The sequence below is a fragment of the Megascapheus bottae genome, chromosome 16, assembly GCF_031878675.1.
Source record: "Megascapheus bottae isolate mThoBot1 chromosome 16, mThoBot2.hap1, whole genome shotgun sequence".
Classification (NCBI taxonomy): Eukaryota; Metazoa; Chordata; class Mammalia; order Rodentia; family Geomyidae; genus Megascapheus; species Megascapheus bottae.
This window is the reverse complement of record NC_143524.1, coordinates 35,488,391-35,512,170: the sequence shown is the minus strand read 5'-3', so window position 1 is coordinate 35,512,170 and position 23,780 is coordinate 35,488,391. Positions and strand designations below refer to the sequence as shown.

Genomic DNA, 23,780 nt, shown 5'->3' with positions numbered 1-23,780 from the left:
TCATACACCGGGAGGCTCAGTCTCTCCACTGTTCCTGGACAGAGGGGCAGGAAGCCTTGGAGAAAGGAAATCTACCCAGTCATTTAACCCTTATTCCACAAACTTACATTACTTTGCCTCCCCGCCCCTCTCATTTCTCTCTCCTCCATAACATCATAAATTCCCATGCAATTGCTGTTCCATGACAGACTTTGGGCCGGTGTAAAGCATTTTTATATCTCTGCATGCTCTGGAATGTGCCCCTTTCTTATTTTGTATGGAGGCTATGCAATAGTCCAGGCTGGATACCATACAAAATGGTGGGAAGATTACAAGTTTTAATTAAGACGAACTTGATGTAAAATCATTGGCCTTGGTCAAGTTGTTTACCCTGGAAGACTCAGAGTTTTTCATCTGTAAAAGGGGCATAGCTACCTATGGTTTTTGTGGTGGTTACCGAGAAAATATATAATAGTAGTTACCCGAGTTCACTTGGGCCAGGCCTCATTCTAAGCACATTATATGTCTCCTTTAAGTCCATGATTACTCAGAGCCGGAAATGTTGGCATCCTTATCATGTGGTTTGGAGGCCAAGATGAACAGAGACTAGGTACTGTGGCCAGTGTCATAACACTCATATTTGTTGGACCTGAGGCTTGAAATGGGGGATGAAGTCAGTATTTGAAACCCTACCATCACCTCCCATCCAATCTACTCAGTTTGGGCAGCTCTTTCACTGTCAGTTGTATCTGGGCAGCATCCCCACACCATACCATCAATAGTCTGAACATGCACGCCCATGACCAGTGGGATTGCAAATTGTCCTTATGCTATATCTCAGAGACAATGTGGCAAAGACAAGCAGACATGCATTTATAACTCCCTTCACAAATGCTTCCCAAGTGCCTTTGCTGCATGGCCTTGGGGAACTATTCTACGATTCTTCATTAGACTTCTGATTCACCCTGCCAAGCCTTAGTGTTGTCTGAAACTGGAATTCCAGAGACTGTCTTCCATCCACTACATTGGAGGGATTTTTTCCCCAAGAGTAGCCTTGTTCTTATTTAGAATGCCCCGCTTCACAAGTCCTGCCCCTTTGTGAGCTCTCAGCCACCCATCCAGCCCCTTAGCTCCAAATCAGTTTCTCATCTACATTCATTTTAGCTTAAGCATGGGGGTGGGGGTGGTGGCGGGGGGTGGGGGGGGAGTTGGAGAATACCACAGGACTGTGAACACAGGTGCCACAAATGCAGCTATCCCTCAGCCTGACAACCTAGTGTTTTTCAGGCCGCCCGCCTGCTCAGAACAAATTCCTGTCCACAGAGCTACCAAGTAAACTGCAGCTCCTGATTAAGGGCTCACCTCCTCCTGGTCCCTTTCCTTCCATTACCTGTTCTTCCCCACCACCAAACAGGCACTATGCTTACTGTTTTTCCCTCCTTGTGTCTTATCCATGCTGCACCGCACCTTTCTTAAGGCACTTGACTGCCACCTGCTGGAAATTGTTCATAACAATACCTAAAGGCATCCACACCTCCAGGAGTCTGGCAGCCTGCTGAGGCTCACACAGCTGTCAGTATGACCCTGCCTTGGCAATGTATCATAGATTTATTCAAATACTCACTTCTCCAGTTATGTCAATGATGTATTGTAGGTAAGGACTTCAGATTTCTTCCTGTATCTCCATTACCCTGGCTTCTGCTAGAGCCTACAGAAAGGCTCATTGACTGATTCTGCTATGAACACGTTACATTGACTGATTCTGCTATGAACACGTTACCTTTGATAATCTGGCTCCACGTGGTGAAGTTTCTCTAAATCTATTCATTGCACAACAAAGCAGCTAAACCCTCCACAGACTGTTGGCATATCCAGCAGGGATACAGGCAGGGTCAAGGCCCCATCCGTGTCCTACTTCTGTTTACAGGCTACCACCACTGGAACAGATCAGAGAAACTCAACATTGGAGAATGGGTCAAGGAGCCACGTGCTGCCTCCCTGGGCAGGGGAAGGAAAGCAGCTCTTTCAGAGCCCTTGCTGGACCCAGGGCTGCTACTCCTGGGTTGTGGGCATGTGGAAGTTTTGGGCAACACAGGTGTCCCTCCTGAGGTTTTATGGAGTTGTAGTTCAGTGAACATGCAGCCACTAGCCTGGGCAGTCAAGATGGTTGGTTATTGTGTCTGTTTTCCTAAGCATACCTTCTTATTAAGCTACTTCACCAAAAGCTGCTGCCTGAATGACATGCTATATCTTCACAAAGTGTCTTGGGTCACACTGTAGGGTAACAGGGAAGGTGAGCTGTGCCTAGGGTCCCAATTTTAAAAAATTGCATACATTACTTATATAAGGGTAAGTTTTTCTTTCTTTTTTAAAAAATCATCTTTAAATAGTTCTACAATGTAGTTAGTATTCAACAAAGCAGCGTATGGACGTAATGCACAAGAGAGAATTTCATTGTAATACATCCCAGTCAATCCCTGCCCTCCCCCACCGCATTATTCTCAATTCTTCCTCACTTCCTAACATTAATATATTAATTTTAAAAATTAGAGAACCGCTGGGTGCAGTGGCTCACGCCTGTAATCCTAGCTACTCAGGAGGCTGAGATCTGAGGATCAAGATTCAAAGCCAGCCTGGGCACAAAAGGACCTGAGAGTCTTATCTCCAATTAACCTCTAGAAAACAGGAAGTGGGGCTTGGCACAAGGGTAGGGAGGTAGCCTTGAGTTGAAGAGCTTAAGAACAATGCCCAAGCCAGAGGTAGGACAGTAGCCTTGAGCTGAAGAGCTCAGGGACAGCGCCCAGGCCAAGTTCAAGCCCCATGATCCACCAAAAAAAAAAAAAATCAGAGAAACTTTTATTCTTTTTCAAAGCTTGTTTTCCCAGAACCATTCAGCACAGCTTTCCTCAAGCCCCATGGAAAGGAACTCTCTACAGATGCCTCTCCTTCTTCTCTCTGCTGCATAAGCTTCCTCAAACTTCCTATGCTCACACAATGAAGGTTTCTCTTTCCCTCTTTGCCCTGGCTGCCAGCAGGCTCAGAGAGAACTTGTTTGCTCAGTTTCCCCCTTCCTTGAGGTTTTCTTATAATTTCTTATAATTTCCTCCTCATTCCTTCCCTTGGGTCTTTGTATTTTACTCTTAGGGATGGTTTTTCTTTTCTTTCTTTTAACCTTGTTTTTGGGGGGAGAGGGTATGGTTTTTTGAGGCAGGATAGGCCACTCCTTGGTTACAATCTCCACTTGCTGGTTAGGCTGTATTCAGCAAGATATCTTTGCCTCTAGTCTTAGTTCCTCAACTGGAGAGTCGAGATAATGACCACAGTGAAGGAATTGGTTTCTTGTGAGGACTGATCTTGTCCTGGCCTCTCTGATCTATCTTAATCTGTGGCTCTAGAATTTATTTCCTTCTTCCTCCTTGTGTCAGCTACCTCCTGATGAGTCACACAGCAGAAATAACTGAATGACAGACTCACCCAGGTTTTCTGAGACCGAAGGGTTTCCTGGATGTAGGACTTTCATTACTGAAATGGGAAGGTCTGGGACCTTCCCACCACCACCTTTTTCCATTTGTGTATAACAGAACACCATAGAGTGGATAACTTGTTTGTTTTTTTAAAGAGAGAAATTTATTTCTTACAATTAGAGGCTGGGGAGTTTAATATCAAGGTGCTGGCACTTGGTGGTGAGGAACTGTGTACCATGTCATTGATTTCATGGTGGAAATCAAAGGGCAGGGAAGTATAAGAGGAGAAAAACTCACTTGTGTTTTTGTGTGCCAGGACTGGGACTTGCACTCAGAGCCTGAACATTACTGTGTTTTACCATTTGAACCATACTCCATTTCCAGCCTTTTTTAAGTCTCATAGACTTTCCTGCCCAGGGTGGCTTTAAACCATGATCCTCAGATCTCAGCCTCCCCAGTAGCTAGGATTATAGGTGTGATCCATTAGCCCCTGGCTGCATAGCAATCTTGTGATAACTAACCCACTCCTGCAATAATGACATTCATCCACTCATGAGGAAAAAACCCTTATGACTTCATCATTGTTCATAAGGCCCCACCTCCCCACACTGTTTCATGAAAGATTAAGTTTCTAACCATGAGCTCTGGGGGACACATTCAAGCCATAGTCATCACCCTCATAGTAAGCAACTTCAGCATCTCTGTCCAGGATCTTGGCTAGAGGAGCAGCTTCTGCCTTGGGAACAGCTGATTGCAGATGCAGACAGAGAGCCACTGCAAAGGGTTCTATGTGAAGATTGTGGCTGTCACCTCTGCTGGCATTGGTTGGGCAAGGTCTGACAACAGGATGCAGTGCAGTCTTCCTACCAGGAGGGGTAGCTAGTTATTGGAACATGAAGACAACCTGCTCTGCTCCTCCTCCTTTTTCATGGACTTCCACTGTGCAGGAGCAGGGCCAGGGAAGAGTGAGGTCTTGGGTGTGGGTGTCTTCCTGTAGATTGTAGGTTTCTTTTCTTTCTTTCTTTCTTTCTGTCTTTCTTTCTTTCTTTCTTTCTTTCTTTCTTTCTTTCCTCCTCCTCCTCCTCCTCCTCCTCCTCCTCCTCCTCCTCCTCCTCCTCCTCCTCCTCCTTCTTCTTCTTCTTCTTCTTCTTCTTCTTCTTCTTCTTCTTCCTCTCTCTCTCTCTCTCTCTCTCTCTCTCTCTCTCTCTCTCTCTCTCTCTCTCTCCCTCCCTCCCTCCCTCCCTCCCTCCCTCCCTCCCTCCCTCCTCCCTCTCTCTCTCTCTCTTTCTCTCTCTCTCTCTCTCTCTCTCTCTCTCTCTCTCTCTCTCTCTCTCTCTCTCTCCTCTTTCTTTCTTTTTTTGGTCACTCATGGCACTTGAACTCTGGGCCCAGGCACTGTCCCTGAGTCCTTCAGCTCAAGGCTGCTCTTGAGCCACAGCACCATTTCTGTTTTTCTAGTGGTTAATTGGAGATGAGTCTCACCACGATCCTCACCTCCTGAGTGGCTAGGATTACAGGCATGAACCACCAGTGCCTGGCTAGATGAGGGTTTCTTAAGGGCTGGTGTTCAGCTTCTCCCTGCCCTGCTCAGAGGAACAGCTGAGTTTCTTCACTATGGTGTTCTTTGAATGGTTGTGCCAACCAGGGCCCCTCTTATAGGCATCTACAGCTTCTTGGGTCACAAATACCTTTTGGAATAGTTAGCAGAGAAAAAGCTATTGTGTATGTGTTTTAATTATTGTTTTTCTATGAAAGAACATCTTAGAAAAGAGTTGTCCAACAATAATGTCAAATGCCATGGCAGCTCAGCCTTTCTTACCCTGTCTGCAAAGCAAGGAAGAAAGTCCTCACTGTTTTTTATTGTCCACAAACTCCAATAGCATTTAACACTATAACTTCTGTAAAGCAAATTTGACTCTGGGGAAAAAAAATTGATCCAAGTAAAGACATATCCCAGGGAGGCTGATACTGGCAATGTAGTAGAACCTTCCTTTATGTTTCAGGGATCTAGGGGAGAGAGAAGGGCTCTGGGTCGTGTGTTCACGGATCATCATCAGAGTGGATAAGCCATAGACTGGCGCTGGAGGCATCTGGAACCAGAGTCCTATATGTGTTGGGCTTGAGGTTGAGCAGAGAGATAATCATGGTGACAAGGAGCTGGGGCAGGGCAGCCCAGAAGATGTGCAGAAGGCAAAAGGAAAGGAAAGCATGTGGCTAGTGACAGGTGACAGAGAGGGTTCGGCACAAAGGGGAGTGTCCAGCACAGCTAGTGCTCCTTGGAACTTCACTGTTCCTTCTCTCTGGCATAGCCTGGGCTTAGACCAGCACAGGGAGAGGTTGGACTGGGGATATAGGAAGGCCTGGTGTTTCCTGATGGGGAGTTTGGGATCTTGTCTGGAAGACCTGAAGAGAATATAGTTTTGGGGGGATAATCTAAGGATGGGTGCTTCCTGTCTCCGACCACAGTGCAAGAGTATGGGGTTAGGGAGGGCAGCCCCTGACAGAGGCACAGATGGGATATCGGGACATGGCTGCTCTCATCTGTCCAGGGGTGAGTATGAAAGTCTGGATGTGTGTGTATGCTGGTGGGGCTTCCAGCCATTAACTTCAAGGGCTAGCTCAGTCAAGATTTGTTTTATCTTAATGTCATCTGTCATTTTCTGTTGTGCCTGGCCTTGGCTTGAGTGAGAGCTGAGCAGTATGTTCAGCGGTGAGTGGAGGGTAGCTTTGGGCACTAACATTCTCCAGCTGTGTGACTTTGGCTAGTTTCTTCACCCACCGCTCTGTGCCTCAATCTCCCCCTTTTAAAATAGTAGTATCTACTTCTAAGAATGTTTTTCAGGTTTAAGTGAGTATCACAGAAGACAATAAAGATGATATCTGACACAAAGAAAAACCCAAGGGTTCACTGCTGTTACTTAATCCAGTCAGAGAAACAATGATGCATAATTGACTTTCTCCCTAATCCCCTTGTTTTTCTTCTTCTGTAGTTCTAGGGTTGAACTTAGGGCCTCATGTATGCTAGGCAAGTGCCCAAGCCCTCTCTGCCACCTTCTTTTTTTCTTTATTTCTTTTTCTTTTCTTTTTTGCCAGTCTTGAGGCTTGAGCTCAGGGCCTGAGCACTGTCCTGGGGTTTTCTCAAGGCTAAAGCTCTACCCTCGAGCCACAGCACCACTTCCAGCTTTTTTCTATGTATGTGGTGGCCAAGAAATTGAACCCGGGTCTTTGTGCATGCTAGGCAAGCACTCTACCACTAGGCCAAACTCCAGGCCCTCCTTTTTTCTTTTACTTTTGAGCTGTGGGTCTTACAAAATTGTCTAGGCTGGCCTCTAACTTGTGATCCTCCTGTCTCAGCCTCTTTCCTTCTTTTAAGAATCCTTGGATTTTCATACGTAGAAAACCTTGTTTTACAAAGAAATGCCTCTTGCAAGATTCATTCATGTGTTTGCAGCTTAGGTGATATAGGTGGCTGCAGGATGGCCAATACTAGCTGAGAACAGTGGGTGTGGTCATCAGTTTCAGTGGGATTCTCTGAAGGCGGGTGTTAGGATGTAGCTTTCCATTCACCCTTAGCTTACTAGAGCTTTTCACATTCATTTGCCCCCAAAATGACCTATGTGGTTTTGTTCCCTCGTGTGGTCCCTGTAGGTGTTCAGAAGAAGTTGACTGCCTGGAAGGAAATTACAAAACATGAAAACTGCCTTGAGGTGACCAACAAACCCAACAGTCCCTTGCTCCTCTCAAGCAAGGATCTGAGGTTTAAGAGCCATAACTTCAGGTAATTAATGAGTCCCTTTATCCCAAGCTCCCAATGAGTATTGGTAGGTTGCAGTTGTTTAACTGTCCAAAAATGGATGTTTTTAATGCACCCCCCTCCCAGTCTTGCCTGTGGCCTCAGAGGGAAAAGGCTGCATAAGCTTCTAAGACCTGGAGGGTAGTGGTCTCTGCTTAGGCCTGGTCTTGCTTCTCTAAAGCCTGGTACCAACAATAACAATCATCCATGAAGTTACGAAGTTATCATAAAATGTTTCCTGGAGGACAAATCAGGGAGAATAAACAGGAATTTTCTGAAAAAAATGAAGATTAATAAGAAGAAAAACATTTGTTTTGCTAGGTATCTAAAACCACATGCATAAAAACCAGTGTAGTACTAAAATAGAAAGAACCAGTTAAGAGGGACAGAGGGGCCCAGTGCCAGTGGCTCACATCTGTAATCCTAGATACTCAGGAGGCTGAGATCTGAAGATTGTGATTCAAAGCCAGCCCAGGAAGAAAAGTCCCTGCAAGACTCTTAGTCTCTAATTAACCACTCAGAAGCAATGGTTCAAAGTGGTAGAGCACTAGCTTTGAGCAAAAAGAGCTCAGGGATAGCACCTAGGCCCTAAGTTCAAGCTCTCCAACAACAACAACAACAACAAAAGTAACAGAATAGAAAGACTAGACACTAGACATAAATCCATAGAGATCAATAGAAATTTAGTTTGAAATTATTGGTAGCAAGATACATGGTCTAATAAATGGTTTTGAGACAATAGTATACCTACTGAAGAGAAATAAGAGGTTTCTAATCTTAGGTAATATACCAATCTCCAAATGCAATGAAGTGGTAGATAAGAAAACTAAATTATAGACTGGTGCTAGTAGCTCTTGCCTGCAATCTTTGCTACTCAGGAAGCTGAGCTCAATGATCATGGGTCAAAGCTATCCCGGGCAGGAAAAATCCATGAGACTCTTATCTTCAACAAACCACCAAAAAGCCAGAAGTGGAGCTGTGGCTCAAGTGGTAGAGCACTAGCCTTGAGCTCAGTTATAGTACCCAGGCCCAGATTTCAAGCCACAAGACCAGCAAAAATTTAAAAGTAAAATAAATATACACAGTGCTATTGGCATATACATATAATCCTACTGACACAGGAGGTTGAGATCTGAGGATCACAGTAACTCAGGCAGAAGAGTCCATGAGACTCCATCTCCAATTTGCAAAATGCTGGGTGGGAGACCTGGTTCAACTTGGAATGCACCTATTAGCAGTATAAAGCTGTGACAGAGTGCATGGCTCTGAGTTTAAAGCCCTAGTACTGGCTAAATAAATATTGGTATAAAGGAGAAACATTTGTACTGTGTTTGGGAAGAAAATATTTTTTAAAAACCTATCACTCTTTTTTTTTTTTGGTCAGTCTTAGGGCTTGAACTCAGGGCCTGAGCACTGTCCTTGGACTTTCTCAAAGCTAGAGCTCTACCACTTGAGCCTCAGCATCACTTCTGGCTTTTTCTATGTATGTGGTACTGAAGAATTGAACCTGGGTCTTCGTGTATGTTAGGCAAGCACTCTACCACTAGGCCAAACTCCCAGCCCCACCAACCTGTCACTTTTAACACTTCCTAAATATACCATGAAATGAAAGGAAAAAGTCTTTACAGCATCTACAATAAACAGAATATTCCCAGCATACAAATTTATTTATTATTTGTCTATTGATCGAATACATATTCTGTACTTGGAGGACTCTGAGCTCTAAGAGTCCAAGCAACAAATGAAACAGAATCCCTGCTGTCCCATTGCCCCACTGCCCATTATCTCTCCTGTCCTGTCCCCACTGTGCCACAGTGCCCACTGTCTCCACTGCTCCCATTGTCCTGTCCCTATGGTCTCCACCATATCATTCCCACCCCTCCCACACCCTCATTCCCCCCATTATCGCCTATGTCCCCACTGCCCTACCCATACTGTCCCAACTGGCCCACTCTCCCTCTTGCCTCTCTACCCCCACTGCCCCACTGTCCTGCTGTTTACTGCATAATGGAGCGGACAGCCCATAAACAAAGAAGGAAACTACAGGCAAGATTTGGATAAAGTCTAAGGAGGGGGGTAAGGAGAGGTCTAGATACGAGGGTCCAAGTAATTAACTAGTAGTGGGAACAAAAACCTTACTTAGATTTTCTTATGGGGCAATAGCTAGAACAAGGTAGTATTCCAAAAAGTTTATTTTTCCTAAGATAGGAGTTTATGGCTTACGTGTTTCTACAGTGGGCTTGATCCAGCAGTGTGGGGAGAGTGGTTGAGGATTGCGCAGGGGCAGGGAGCTCTGGAATGATATTTTGAGTTGGCAAGAGACATGGAGTCCAAGCAGTAGTTGGGGTGTGGGGTGTCTCAGACAGGAATATCCAGATGGGCTGGTGGATATGGTTGGTGACCGCTATTTCCAGTTAAGCCAGAAACAAGGGTATTAAGAGTTGGGGGTATAACCTAGATATAGACCATTTCTCTGGCCTATATATGCCTGGGTTCAACCACCCACCCACCCCAAATAAATTGCATCAAAGCTATTGGCTGAGTGAGGAGATGCTGGAAGTGGGCAGAGGAGTGAAGGGCAGCTGGCAGCACTGCATTTTCTCCTGCCATGTCTGGGGGCAACAATGACTCGTGGTAGGAGGACATATAATAGGGCATATCAGTAATGCCAGCGGGGCGGCTGGGAAGAGAGAGATGCATATATGTGTGTTGCTAGGCTTTGAGCTCAAGGCCTTGCACATGCTAGGCAGCTTTTGAGAAATGTCTATAATTGTGGAAGTACCATCAGCAATAATTTAAAAGTTCAGGTAAACTTAATATAGTGGCAGAAGCTCTTTGGAGATAGGCACACAGGTATTTTAGGGTGCTCTGAAACACACATGGGTCCCCTTTGATCCATCAGTCCCACTTTTAGATATGTCTTCTAAGAGACACAGATATCTTATTACAAAGACGTGCATTCCTGCAGTGCTTGTGAAGGTAAGACATTGGTACTCACCCAAGCAAGGTGCTCGGAATAATTGTGAAGTGGAAAAACAATACTCATCTCACTCTCTTGTTTTGCAGATGAGGGAGTTTGGGTCCAGAGGGAGGGAGTGACAGCTCCAGGCATTTCCCCTGGAGCTCACAGTCTTGGCTGCCACAGGGCACATCCTCTTCAGCTGAGTTTGGAGTTAGAGTCCCTTGCAAGGTATTTTATTGTCCTCTTTTTTGAGCCAACTTACTTTGTGCTTGTAAAATAAGAATTCTTAAAATGTTTACAAATTCGTTTAATCATTATACTAGGGACGGTGGCTGTAAAAGTTCAAAGAGTACATAAATCATGTCTATTCATTTTACTGATCAAATGTTTATTGGTTAGAAAGAAAGAAAATGAGGAGTGTCCGAGAACCTATGGAATGGTTTGCTGCAAAGCCTGGTTCTGGTTTAGTTGGCCAGCCCTGGGATTTTTGAACTCAGGGCTTCTTCATTGTTCATTTAGCTAGTGTTCTACTATTTGAGCCATGCTTCTAATTTAGCATTTTGCATGTCAGTTGGAGATAAAATCTTTCAGACTTTTGTGCTCAGGGCTGGCTTCAAACCGTGATCCTCCAGGTCTCAGCATCCTGAGCTCTTAAGTTTACAGGTGTGAGCCACTGCTGTTCCTTTTTTATTTTTACTTGTTTAGATTTTTGAGTCTATCACGTATGTGATAGAGAACATGAAATAATTGTCTTTATCATTCTGGTTTATTTACTTTAACATGATTTCCAATTCCATGTATTATTTTTCTCAAATAACATCGTTCCAGTCTTCCTTTGGTTAAATAATACTCATGTATGCATATGTATATGTATAAATACATAATCAAATATATATATAAGTACCAATATATACACATTTTCTTTATATATTCATCCATTGAAGAGCATATATCCTAATTCCATAGTTTGGCTATTGTAAATAATCATGCTATAAAACACGGAGAACAGGTTTACATTCTTTTGGATGTCTCCCTCAGAGTAGTATAGCAGGATCATACAGTAGATCTGGTTCTACTTTTTTGAGGAACCTCCATACTGCTTTCCATAGTGGTTGCACTAATTTACATTCCCAGCAACAATTCTTACACACTGAAGAAAGGTGGTACACATGAGCCTATATCTTTAAGGATTTTTTGCTAATACTTTCAGTTTTATGTCTTATATGTAGGTCTTTGATCCGTTTTTAATTAATTTTTGTACAGAGTGAGAGGTAAAGGTCTAGTTTCAGTCTTTTACATGTCGATATCTAGTTTTCTAACCACCATTTGTTGAACAGACTCTCTTTTCCCCAGCATATGTTTTTGTCTCCTTTGTTGAAAATTAATTGGCTATATCTGTAACTGTGACTGTGTGGGCTTAATGCTGGATCTTCTGTCCCATTCCATTGGTTTAAAGTATTTGGTTTTATGCCAGCTCCATGCTTTTTTTGTTACCATGGCTCTGTAGTATAATTTGAAGTTAGATAATGTGATATACCCCACGTTTTCTTTTTGCTTAGGATTGCTTGACTGATTAGGGTGTTGCCATATGAATTTTTGGATTGATTCTTACATTTCTGTGAAAAATAGTGCTCAACTTTTTATGGAGATTGCATCGAATCTATAGAATGCTATCTGAAGTACAGCCATTTTTACAATATTAATTCTGCATAAGGGAGGTCTTTGCTTTTTTTTAGTGTCTTCTTTGATTTCTTTCTTCAAAGCTTTGTAGTTTTAATTGTAGAGGTCTTTTTTTAAGGTTTATTCCTTGTTACATAACTCTAAGAGGCTATTGTGAATGAGCTTGTTTTCTTGATTTCTAGTCTGTTCACTATTAATATATAGAAAAGCTACTGGTGTGTGTGTGTGTGTGTGTGTGTGTGTGTGTGTGTTTGTGTGTGTTTGTGTGTGTGTGTGTGTGTGTCTGTGTGTGTGTGTCTGTGTGTGTGTGTCTGTGTGTGTGTGTGTGTCTGTGTGTGTGTGTGTCTCTGTGTGTGTGTGTGTGTCTGTGTGTGTGTGTGTGTCTGTGTGTGTGTGTGTCTGTGTGTGTGTGTCTGTGTGTGTGTGTGTCTGTGTGTGTGTGTCTCTCTGTGTGTGTGTGTGTGTGTGTCTGTGTGTCTGTGTGTGTGTGTGTCTGTGTGTGTGTGTGTGTGTGTCTGTGTGTGTGTGTGTTTGTGTGTGTGTGTCTGTGTGTGTGTGTCTGTGTGTGTGTCTGTGTGTGATTCCCCCTTTTCATCCCTAACTTTATTTACTTGATTTTTTTTCCTTGATTGTTTCTTTCTTTCTTTCTTTAATTTGTCTAAATGTTTGCCTTTTTTTTGTTAGCTTTTTGAGGAATCAAATTCTTTGTATTTTTGTGGCTGCATTGTATATTTCACATTGATCCTGTGTATTGATTTGTGATGCTTAAAGGATTTACTTAAGGACCTTTTGCAGCACTGGCTTAATGATTGTAAGTTGCTTTAGTTTTTGTTTTTCATGGAAGGTTTTCATTTCTTCTATTATGAAGAATCGCTTTGCCCTGTACAACCATCTAGGCTGGCAGGTATTCTTTTCACAACTTGAAATTGCTTATCCCATGCTCCAGTCACTTTCAAAGTTTTCTTGAGAAGTCTGGTGTTATTCTGACGTCATACCAGTGGACTTCCCCACTGCTTGAATTCCTCTGTAGGACTGCATCGGACTTTCTTCTTCTCCACAAACATCTCTTGTGGCCCTCTGCCACTCAGACACTGTTGCAGGTGTCCTAACACCTCCTGAGCCTTGCTGTCCCTTACTTTTGATCCTCCACAGTATCTCAGTCTCAGTAGGTTCCCCTCTCAACATGACATCTTGCTAAGCTCTCAGAGACAAGGAACGTGACAGAATGTTTTCTTCACTGGGGCTAACCTTCCATAGGAGCTCATGGTCTCACCAACATCTTGTACTGGGATTAAGCCTTATGGAAGATACAGAAGCAGCTAGAATTGCCAGCTGATCACAGGGGTTTCTGGCTTCTCTGTTGCCTTTGTTTCTTCGTGCTTTTCTTCTGTCCTGCACCTCTCTTGTGATCCCTGATATTCTGCTCTCTGTTCAGAATATAGTCTCTCTTATGTTAATGTGACTTTTCTTATTCGCTGTGCCAAAATGATAAATGCCTCTAATTTGCCATGTTGCACCATTTCCCTATAAAAACTTAAGCACTTAGAATGATGCTGTCCCCATGCTACCTTTTCTGGGATGGCCACATGAAGGATGTTAGTGCTGGAAACCAGCCCCTGTGGCCCTCAGCTTCACTCAGATGCTTTATCACTGTCGAGCACTCGGCATAATAATAAATTCCTCCTTGTAACCTTTCAGAACCTCCAATGGCAGACCAGAGAATGGACATTTCTTCAACAATCAGTGACTTTATGTCCCCCGGCTCTGCCGACCTGCTCTCCAGCTCTCTGGGCACCAGCAGTGTGGATTGCAATCGCAAGAGGAAAGGCAGTGCCACCGACTACCAGTAAGACCTTCCAGCTTGTCTGCATGGCATTGAACTCAGTGGATGGGCATGGAACACCCAGGGTCAGCCACTGTCTTCCAGAAGAAGGGCTGGGAGGCACAGGTCCCACTTTAGGTGCTGCACATTTGGGATTGGTTTAATCTGTCCCTGAACTGCAAGAAAGAAGGGAGCCTGCAGCACTGCTGAGGCCTTTAAGTCTCCTCCTGAACCCAGATGATTCCATGTCAGGGAAGAAAGAAGAGTCTTAAAGTCAAGTTCTTCCCTCTGCCCCCTTCCTCCTTTTCCCTCTCTTTGTTCCTCTGAGCAGGAGGACTGAGTCTGTGGATGTAATCTTAGGGGTTGCCACAAGAACTCACTCCAGGCCTTTCTGAGGAGAACAGCAAGTGTCAGGTGCTTATTAATATGTGTGGAATGGATGAGTGGAGGGGCTCTCAGCAAGTAGGAACCCTGACATTGTCCTTAAACATTATGTAAATTAGTATGTACCTGTTATGTTAAATAGTATTTCTGTTTCTTTTTAGACTTGATGACTTTTCTTTTGAGTAAGTAACTTTTCCCACTCACCCTCCGCTCTTCAGCCTCTGTATATCTCCTAGAGAGGAAGGCAGTGTAGAACGTTCCAAGGCACACTTTGTTTTGCTGAGGCAGCTGTGTGGGATCTTACCCAAATGACCAGTTATGAGGTTTTCTTTTGTTTAATGAGGGAAAATCTCCAAGGAGGTATCCCCCCTACAGCAGATGTCCTTTCTGCTGAAGTTCACAGGTCGAATTTGGGGAGCACAATGGCTGGAGGTCAGATGCCCAGTAGGAGATGCTATGATTAATATGTAAGTTATCCCAGATAATTGAGAGAGCCAATGCCCAGGGGATGGAGAGTGGGTGTGAGGACCAAGGGGTTTCTTCTGTAGCACAAACTCCTCAACAGAGACCAGAACATTCCCCCTCCCCCTCGAAAGCCCTTTTTCTTGGGCAAATGTTGACAGAGCCGCTGACATCTTCTAAGACTTCTGTCATCTATGTCTGCAGTTTCCAACCTTGTCATCACATAATGCCCTTCAGGTTTCCCTTGTGGACCCCAGTTTTTAAACCTTCTCTAATTTGTAGAGGTTTGATTAGCCATGAGTTTCTCCTCACCTGGGGGGATCAGCTTCACCCCAGTAGCAGACATAGTTCCAGATGAAGTGGGGGAGGCATTTGCATTTTCCCAAGTGGCAGTATGATCTCCTCTGACCCCAGGGATCATGTGGAAAAGCCTGCCTATGAGGACCCCAGGGTACCTCGGTGGGGGCCACTGTTCTTCCTGGGCCCTTGGTGTGATCCTGCACCCCTGGGAACTGTGTAACTTGTCTGAAGGCCAACTCCTCCTTTCTTGTAGGATAAAGGAGAACAAAGGAAGCCCAGGTGCAGTCCTTGCCCTCCTAATCAATACGGGTGGAGCAGGGTGTGAGGTGACCCCAGGATAGTTTGGAACCTCTTACTCTGGGGATTTTAGTCTCTTTGTATTGGACTGCTAGATGCCATGAAACTTGAATTTCTAGAGTCTGTGAAAGGGAAGTAGATCTCTGTTGTGACCTCAGCCTCATACTCCCCTCTATCCCAATTCCTTGTGCACAGCATCTCCCACCTCTCTGAAAAGCAGAGCATTTGGTGGCAGTGCCTTGGAAACACTGCCTGGGGCTCTTCTCTGTCCTTCTTTGTTGGTGCTTTAATTAGCCCTACCTTGACCCGCACCCATTAGATAGTTGCACTCATAGCTTCCATGCTTGTAATGTTTTGCAAATGGAATAAGCTCCATTTATCCAGAATAAGGAATGTTGCTTGGATACTGTAGTTAACTAAGGATTTCTAAAGCACTGTATATTACCAATTTTCAAACAATCAGAATATGGCGTACTTAAGATACACACTGTATTGAAACTGTTGTAAGTTTCATTAAATGTGCAAAGCCAGTCCAGATTTTTATAGTAGGCTTAACCTAATTGTTTTTTGTTTGTTTTACTATTCTCCATCATTAATTTATAGTATGGTTATTTGAGCTTTCTAGTTGTTGGGTTTCTGGATAAATGGGAGCCTTCTGTATTACAATAGAAGCTCTACTGTATGTCTTTATTAACATGCAGTCGCGTTCTCTTGTTTTTGCAGAGAAAGCATGGACACAGACAAAGATGACCCTCATGGCAGGTACCATGAACCTAGTCATTTGAACTTCAGTGTCCTTAAAGCCATTTTCTTTGCACGATTATACATTCTGTCACTTGGAGTGTGTTCTCCCCATGTCTCGATTTGAGATAAGCAAGGAAGCCATGAGCCTATGAGCTCAAGACTGTTCTTCCTTCCTAACTTCCTGGTGTTCTAACTAGCAGGGACCCTTATATCTGTGGAGAGATGACAGGGATTAGGTAGGGCAAAAACCAGAAATGTGTAACTCTGCCAGTCATCTCCAGGGGGTTGCATTTTTATCTTTTGCTTTTTTCCTCCCTAGGTTAGAATACACTGAACACCAAGGAAGGATAAAAAATGCAAGGTAAGCTTGGCCTCTCTATATCCCATGATGGTTCTTTTGAAGGCAGTGGAGAAATCTCTGTGTCTTTGGTTTCTGTATGTCAAATCTTTTCCTCAGGAAACAGGAAAGGAAATTGGGGCCTTTGGCCTGATGTAGCCTTCTGTCCATTGCTTCCTCCAGACTGAGCTGGCTTTCACTCACTGCTCTTTGAGCACATTTAACCCAAAAGGGACTTTGGAAGTAGCAGAAAATCAGTCAGGAGGGCTGTAGGTTTTCCTGAGTCTTTAGCAGAGGTCCCACCACAGCTGACATGCTCAGTGCTTCCATTCATGTGCTGTGCCTTGCCTAACAGGGACTCTTTCTATATAGCAAATGGCATCTGAAGACAAGATCTAGGCATGCCTGCTCCTTTGAGAAGATCTCCCTACCTGGTCCTTCCTGCCTCATCCACACTTGCTGACCCTGCCCATTGGGCCCTCAGCTTCCCTGCCATTAGTACCAGGGACATCGGAGGCTCTGTCATGGCAAAGAGAACTGGTGGGCTTCACAATTGGCTGACATGAAACTTTGCAGATGAGCCTCTGGGAGAGGCCACATCTCCATTGTTGATATCCCTTCTTAGGAGGAGGTCAAGTCGCGTTAGTACTGACACTTCTGAGAGTGCATTTCCAGTCAGAAAGAAGTGTTGCTTTCCCCAGGACACACAGTGGGCTTCTCATGGACCTCAGAGGCTCTCACAGTGAGCCTGGGTTGTTCACTGGGCTGCAGTGGATAGTTAGCTATGTGAAACCTCCACCTCTCTTCCTTCAACTTCATTTCAGGATCCAGTTTTGTAGAGGCAAAGAAGAAAAGCAGTTCACTTTACTGTGGAAAGGCAATGTCTATTGATTGATTGATTGATTGATTGATTGGTGTGAGTCCTGGGCTTAAACTCAGGGCCTGAACACTGTTTCTAACTTTCTTTGGCTCAAGATTAGCACTCTACCACTAGTTCCATTTTTGGTTTTTTCTTTTTTTTTTTTTGCTTGGGGGTGGGGGTAGTTTAGTGAACATAAGGATCTTAAAGACTTTCCTGCCCAGGCTGGCTTCCAACCATGATCCTCCTGAATAGCTAGGAGTACAAGGGTGAGCCACTAGTGCCCAGATATAAAGGCAACTTTCATAAAATTCTATCCTAACTTCTAAGGATGCTAAAAGCATGCACAACTAATTCTGCCTTGGTATTATGACCATTTTGAGAAGTGGCTTTCATAGTAAAATCTACAAATTCTATCTTTGTCCTGTCAGATGAATAGTGGACACAGTTAAAACTCATTGTTTTTTGTCATTTCTGACTTGTTATTTGCTCATACTTCATGAAAGTCATTTTTCATATCGTTGTTCAGAGAAGCTCACAGTCAGATTGAGAAGCGGCGTCGGGATAAAATGAACAGCTTTATTGATGAGCTGGCTTCTTTGGTACCAACATGCAATGCAATGTCCAGGAAATTAGATAAACTGACTGTGCTGAGGATGGCTGTTCAACACATGAAAACGTTAAGAGGTGAGACCCTGGGCTTTATGGTCCTTTATGTTAATTAACTAATTTTTGTAATGATCCTGGGCTTGAACTCAGTTCCTCCCCATTGTTCCTGAGCTTTTTTGCTCACTCACAGCTATCACACTACTGCTTGAGCTGCAGCTCCACCTCCGGCTTTTTAGTAATTAATTGGAGATATGGTTTCATGGACTTCTTTTTGCCTGGGCTGACATTGAACCATGATTCTCAGATCTCAGTCTCCTGAGTAGCTAGGACTGCAGGTGTGAGCCACAGTGTCTGGTGGTCCTCTCTAATCTTTCCCACAAATGTTACCAGCTTTGCCTAGGATACTTTTGAGTCCTAAGGTCAATGATGATTACCTGCAAGTAGGTAGCCCTGTGTAACATGCTAGTGTGCTTTTAAGAAATTGACATAATGATTACTGAGCTGCTGTGGGGACTGGGATGCTGATTTGCATAGGAGCTGAAAGCTTTGCATGCTTTGTATACACTGGGTGTGCAGTTATCAAACTCAGATCACAGAAGACACTACCTGAGTCCTGTCTTGTATGTGTGTGGGGGGGGAAGGGGCAGGGAATCCCACCTTACAATGTGAAAAAACAGAAATAGAGGTTCACACCATGTTGGAGAAAAGCAGCTTCAGTTCTTAAGAGAAAAATTCCTCCTCCTTCCTTTGATGAGTCACTGGTTGGTAGATAGTTCTTGCAGTGTTTTATTGTCAGGAATGAACACTGATGATATTTTCATCTTGCTGGAATTTTCCCGAACTAGATTGACTCTGTGAGGGAGGGAATATTTCCCTTCTTTGCTGAGTGTGGGGAGAGTGAGAAAAAGAGGCAGAAAACTGGATGTGACTTCATCAAACCTTGGGAGAAATCTGAAATATATCTGGCGTTTTGGTGAATTCTGTTACTGGAATTTTCCAGTGTTAGTCTTGACTTACTGGACATAGGCAGGAGTGAGCACTCAGTCTCAACTGTCGTATGTGGTCAAGGTCACATCTTAATATCTGTATAAGGCCACCAGAAGTAGGAAGCAGTTATTTTATTATTCAAAAATATAAATGTTGTAGCCTATGCTTGAAGAATGACACTTAAAAATTCATTTTAGTGAAGATAATATGGGTTATAATAAAGGAATTTATGAGTGTGCATTACTTTTGCAATGGAAAATTACATATAAGGTGTCCCTATCAAACTCACCCTTGGAAACAAAACACTGGAAAATTCCAAAGTAGAATAAAAAGCAGGGCTATGGATAAACCCAATCATAAACATTCTGTTTACCTCCTTCCTTGGGTGCTTTGAATTGTTGCAGGCCTGCGTCATCTTATTCGTTCATCACTCACTGTTTACCATTCTGAAAAATGTCAGATTGCAATGCTGTCCTTGTGTGTGTGTGTGTGTGGTGTCTATGCCAGAACTAGGGCTTGAACTCAGGTCCTCAAGCTCTCATGTGGCTTTTTTTTTCCTTCTCACAGCTGTGCCCTACTACTTGAATCATTCCTCTAGGTTATAGCTTTTTACTGGTTAATTAGAGATAAGAGCTGAGCTGGCTTTGAACCTCAGTCCTCACATGTTAGCCTCCTGAGTGGCTAGGATTATAGGAATGAACCACCAGCACTCGGCTGCAATCCTTTTGAACACAGTCTAGTCCCCCTCAGTCCCGGGAGTAAGAGCTTCATGGTCTAGAGTACTGTGTCTCTCTGGGCTGCCTGGCTCATTAGCTCACCCCGCCAAAGGGAAGCACATGCACAATACCTCTGCACTCTATCATTTAGGGCCTGGTTACTGGATAGTTTCCCTAAAACTTGGGGAGTGAAGCTGTGATGGGCTGCTTGACAGTGCTTTGAATGTAGACCTTGGAAGGGCATTTCCACCAGTTTGCCTCTAGATTAGCCTTTTCTCTTAGAAGCAGGTTTAACTTCTATTACCTTCTGGTTTTCTCTATCATAAGAAAAGCAAACTTGTTAAGTCTCCTGTAGGGAACAGAGTTCACTTTTCAGTGGAATTCTCTTTGGAGTGACAGGATTCTGAAGCCAGAGCAAGTTCTGTCCTAGTGAATGAAATGTCCTAGAAGATAAAATGCAAACTCTGGGTGGTAGGGTCAAGGACTTACCTAGAAGATGAGCGATAGCTAAGTAGAATGAGGTGCTACCCGAACACAAAGTCTTCCAACTCTCTTTCTCTTTTTGCCCCCCAAGGTGCCACCAATCCATATACAGAAGCAAACTACAAACCAACTTTTCTGTCAGATGATGAACTGAAACACCTCATTCTCAGGGTATGTTGCAACAATGCCATTATTTTACCCAGTACAGATTACCTACTCCCTCTGGCCTCCCCCCCCCACCCTGCCCCCTTGCCTGGCCTGCTAGTATATGAACTCGGGGATTTTGTACTTGCTAAGCAGGACTTCTATATGAGCCACATCCTTTGCCCACAACATAGATTCTTAAATACATTTCAGAGTGAGAATCCTCAAGTAGTTACATTCCTTCCACCAAAACCTGTTGCCTCTCTTCATCTAATTTTTTTTGTTACTGTTGTTGTTTTTTAGCCAGTCCTGAGGCTTGAACTCACAACCTGGGGGCTTTCCTTGAGCCTCTTTGTGTTCAAGGCTAGTGCTCTACCATTTGAACCACAGCACCACTTCCAGCTTTTTCTGAGTAGTTCACTGGAGATGAGAGTCTCATGGATTTCCTTCCTCAGATCTCAGTCTCCTGAGTAGCTAGGATGACAGACATGAGCCACTGCTTCCTGGCTCTCTCTTCTAATTCTGTTTAGGCAAAAATGGTAGGTCTAAGCTACTTGATCTTAGGCCACGACAGGCGAGACTTTGTACATGAAGAATTTAGAAAGGTCTGCATATGACAATGTTTGAAACTTTCACTTTTCTTGACTTAACCATTGGCACAAAAAAATTGTACCTAAATCTTGACACCCAAATCCACCCAAACCACAGAATTGCCAAAGAGGAAAATGCATAGCAGGTGTGTATGCCTTTGCCTACTTGACTTTAGTGCTCTGTTTGTCTTGCTAAGATTCTGCAGAGATGATTGAGAATTACCTCTCAACCAGGTTCCTAAGAGCTTGTGAAGGATTCTCAGGCAGAATTACCTCTGCACAAGCTTCTGAGGTATACTATTGGACAGAGTGATATTAACATGGAAATTGAAGGGCAACAAACAGTTCATGAAGTTTTATAGACCTATACTACTGTGAACATCTTGCATTTTATAAACCGAGAAACCTAACAGAAAGGAAGAATACTTGCCCCTCCTACCACACAGCTAGGGCTGACCCTCCCCACCCAGCTCTGCTCACAGTGTGCTGTAGAAATAGGACAGCCTTTAGTTGCAGGGAACGGAAAACCTGATGGCTCCATAGGCTTTCCCTTCTCAAGGACAACTGGTTCAGGTTTGGTTGGGTGGGGCTGCTAGGATGGGTATGGATTGTAAGACTGGGCTTTTTCTGCCTTCTCATACAGCCTTGTCAACCTCGAATGACTGCAGGTTTCCTTCACATAGGAAGATGACTAGGCCAAGTCAGGCCTCTAGATGGACTAGGGGCTTTACCTAGAGGGTCTGTCCTTTTTATCAGGAAAAGAGACTCCTTCCTGGAAGCCCTGTACTTGACTTTTTAGTTTATAGGGAAATGTGTTACCTGATCCCACTCTAGCTAGAGGGCAGAATACAGAAGCAAGTGTACAGATTTTCCAGCCTTCACTGCAGAGGTGCCAAGAAAGAAGATGGGAAATGAGAATGGGAATTGACCCTCAGAAGTATTTGCCACACCCTGTTTCCGGAACCACATCCATTTGCTAGGTTGCCCTCCGTGAGTGAGTTGTACAACCCAGTTCAGCACTTCACCTGTGGGCCGATGTCTTCAGGTAGCATGGAGCCTTAGAAGCTGCTTTATTATCGCCACATTTGGGGCAGCTTCAGTATTGTTCTTCCCCAGCTTTCTGGTACATGACACATTGGTAGGTCAGGTTTTTTACATAATGTACAGATGCAGCTGTGTTTCTAAAGTTAAGATAGGACTTCTTTTTGAACTCAGTGGAAAATCACCTTGTTGGGTGGTTCCATCATCAACTTGCCACCAATGATCCTCTAAATCTCTGTGTGCTTTACCTGTCTTGGATGAGCCCCATCTTGTGTGGTGGGCATCTTGTGTGCCTTCAGTTCTTACTTAGTCACCAGTTCTACAAGCATTATTGCATACTTAGTGGATGCACGACGTTGTTACCACTCACAGACATGGTTATCCAGATTTCCCCTGCCACTTCCTCCTTTCCAGACCTTCATCCTTACTATCAGGCAGACTCACTAACCTTAACATGAGCATCTTCCTCCAGGGCTGGCTTTATGTAGTCACCGGGTTTGGTTTAAAGTTTTGCTGTCCTGTACAGAGAAACATTATTAGTAGTAGTAGGAGTAATAATAGTAGGAATACTAGGGTTTGCACTGGCTAGGCAGGTCCTCTTTTTTTAGATGGAGTCTTGCAGGTTTTGTTTTGTTTTTGTTTTTGATGGTGTGGGAGTCATGGTTAACCTAGACCTCAGCCCTCTTATTTACACTGCTTATGTAGCTGATGTGAACCACCATGACTATCTTTTTTCTTTGCTTTTCATTTCTCTTTTTTCATAGTGATGGAGTCTTGACTTTATTTAGGCAGGCCACAGGGTGTGTTTCTCACAATCACTATCTCTTGAGTATCTGACATTACAAGTATGTGCCACAAGCCTGTCCCTTGAAAACCTTAGTTTTTGAATAAGGGCATGCATTTTCATTTTATGCCATACCCACACATTATGTTGCTGCTCTTGACTATCTTTTGTGTGTGTGTGATAGTCCTGGGGCTTGAGCTCAAGGCCTAGGCACTGTTCTGGTGCTAGCTTTTTGCTCAAGGATAGTTATCTACCACTTAACCCATAGATCCACTTCCAGCTCTTTGGGGGTAGTTTATTAGCAATGAGATTCCTAAGGACTTTCCTATAACTTCAAACCACGATTCTCAAATCTTAGCCTCCTGAGAACCTAGGAATACAGACATGATGCACATGAACCATATATATGTGTGTGTGTGTGTATGTGTATATACATATATACATATACACATGTGTATATATATGTATATGTCCATATATTGTATATGCACATACACACATACATACTCCTTTTGCAATATCACATTTAATAATTTACTTTTGGGTTCTTTTAAAATTATTTCCTATCAAATACCTTTGTACATTTGGGTCTGGAACAAGGATTAATACTTCTAAGCCCTTCATCTTGGGCTTTTCTGCCCGTCTGTTTCAGGTAGCGCACCTGCTGAGTCGTCTTCCTTGGTAAAGCTTGTCTCACTTCTCTGACACATGTCAATGACTGGAAAACACTGTTCATCTCCTTGCTACTTCCAGGTGTTCAGCTGCCAGCAATTTGCATGAATGGAAGGCAGGCTACACTCATAACTTTAGACAGTTAGACACAGACCCTGGCCTCTACTTCTCACCCACACCTTAAGTGCTTTCCAAATATCTAATGGAGTGTGAGAGGCCAGGGAATACAGGTTCAATCCGACAGGAACATCTCCCCAGGCCTTATGCTAATAGTGTTCTTGCTCCTCTGCTATTCCCTTAGCCGTAGCTCCTCTCCTGGTGGATTGTTTGCCAGACTGCAGCAGAATGGCAATGCAGAGACTGAATCCATGCACAACCTTTGTAGTGAGGTGAAATGTCCATGCCTTTGTCCTGGTCCAGACCTACTTCTGCCCTGCATTTTCTCTAAGATGTCACAGTCACCTTTCCAGGCATCCTTGGTACTGCATGGCCACATTAGTGAACAGCCTGAAAACATTTCTCTTAGATAAGATTGTCTCCAAGGCAAATGAGGAAGTTATTAATATCCTACTTCTTTTAACAGAATGAGGATTTCAGCAGATGGTGCTTGGAAAGTTGTCTACCCCACCCCCATCATCTCATGCCCTGGGACAGCTTAGGGACTTAGGACT

At 43.8% G+C, this 23,780-nt stretch overlaps 1 protein-coding gene across 7 annotated transcripts in view; it reads left to right on the top strand.

Annotated features, from left to right (window-relative positions):
* Positions 1-23,780, top strand: part of Bmal1 (basic helix-loop-helix ARNT like 1) — a 104,668-nt gene that overhangs the window by 58,280 nt on the left and 22,608 nt on the right. For 2 of the 7 annotated variants that reach the window (XM_090348113.1, XM_090348114.1), the window contains 8 exons: positions 7,092-7,221; positions 10,303-10,426; positions 13,577-13,724; positions 14,246-14,266; positions 15,867-15,905; positions 16,207-16,248; positions 17,613-17,770; positions 19,970-20,049. In XM_090348113.1, coding sequence (XP_090204239.1) covers positions 13,585-13,724; positions 14,246-14,266; positions 15,867-15,905; positions 16,207-16,248; positions 17,613-17,770; positions 19,970-20,049 — 480 coding nt within the window. In that variant the 5' untranslated portion in view covers positions 7,092-7,221; positions 10,303-10,426; positions 13,577-13,584. Of the gene's footprint in view, positions 1-7,091; positions 7,222-10,302; positions 10,427-13,576; positions 13,725-14,245; positions 14,267-14,336; positions 14,552-15,866; positions 15,906-16,206; positions 16,249-17,612; positions 17,771-19,969; positions 20,050-23,780 lie in introns of those variants that run through there. The other 5 variants (XM_090348115.1, XM_090348117.1, XM_090348118.1 and 2 more) reach the window with 5 other exon arrangements.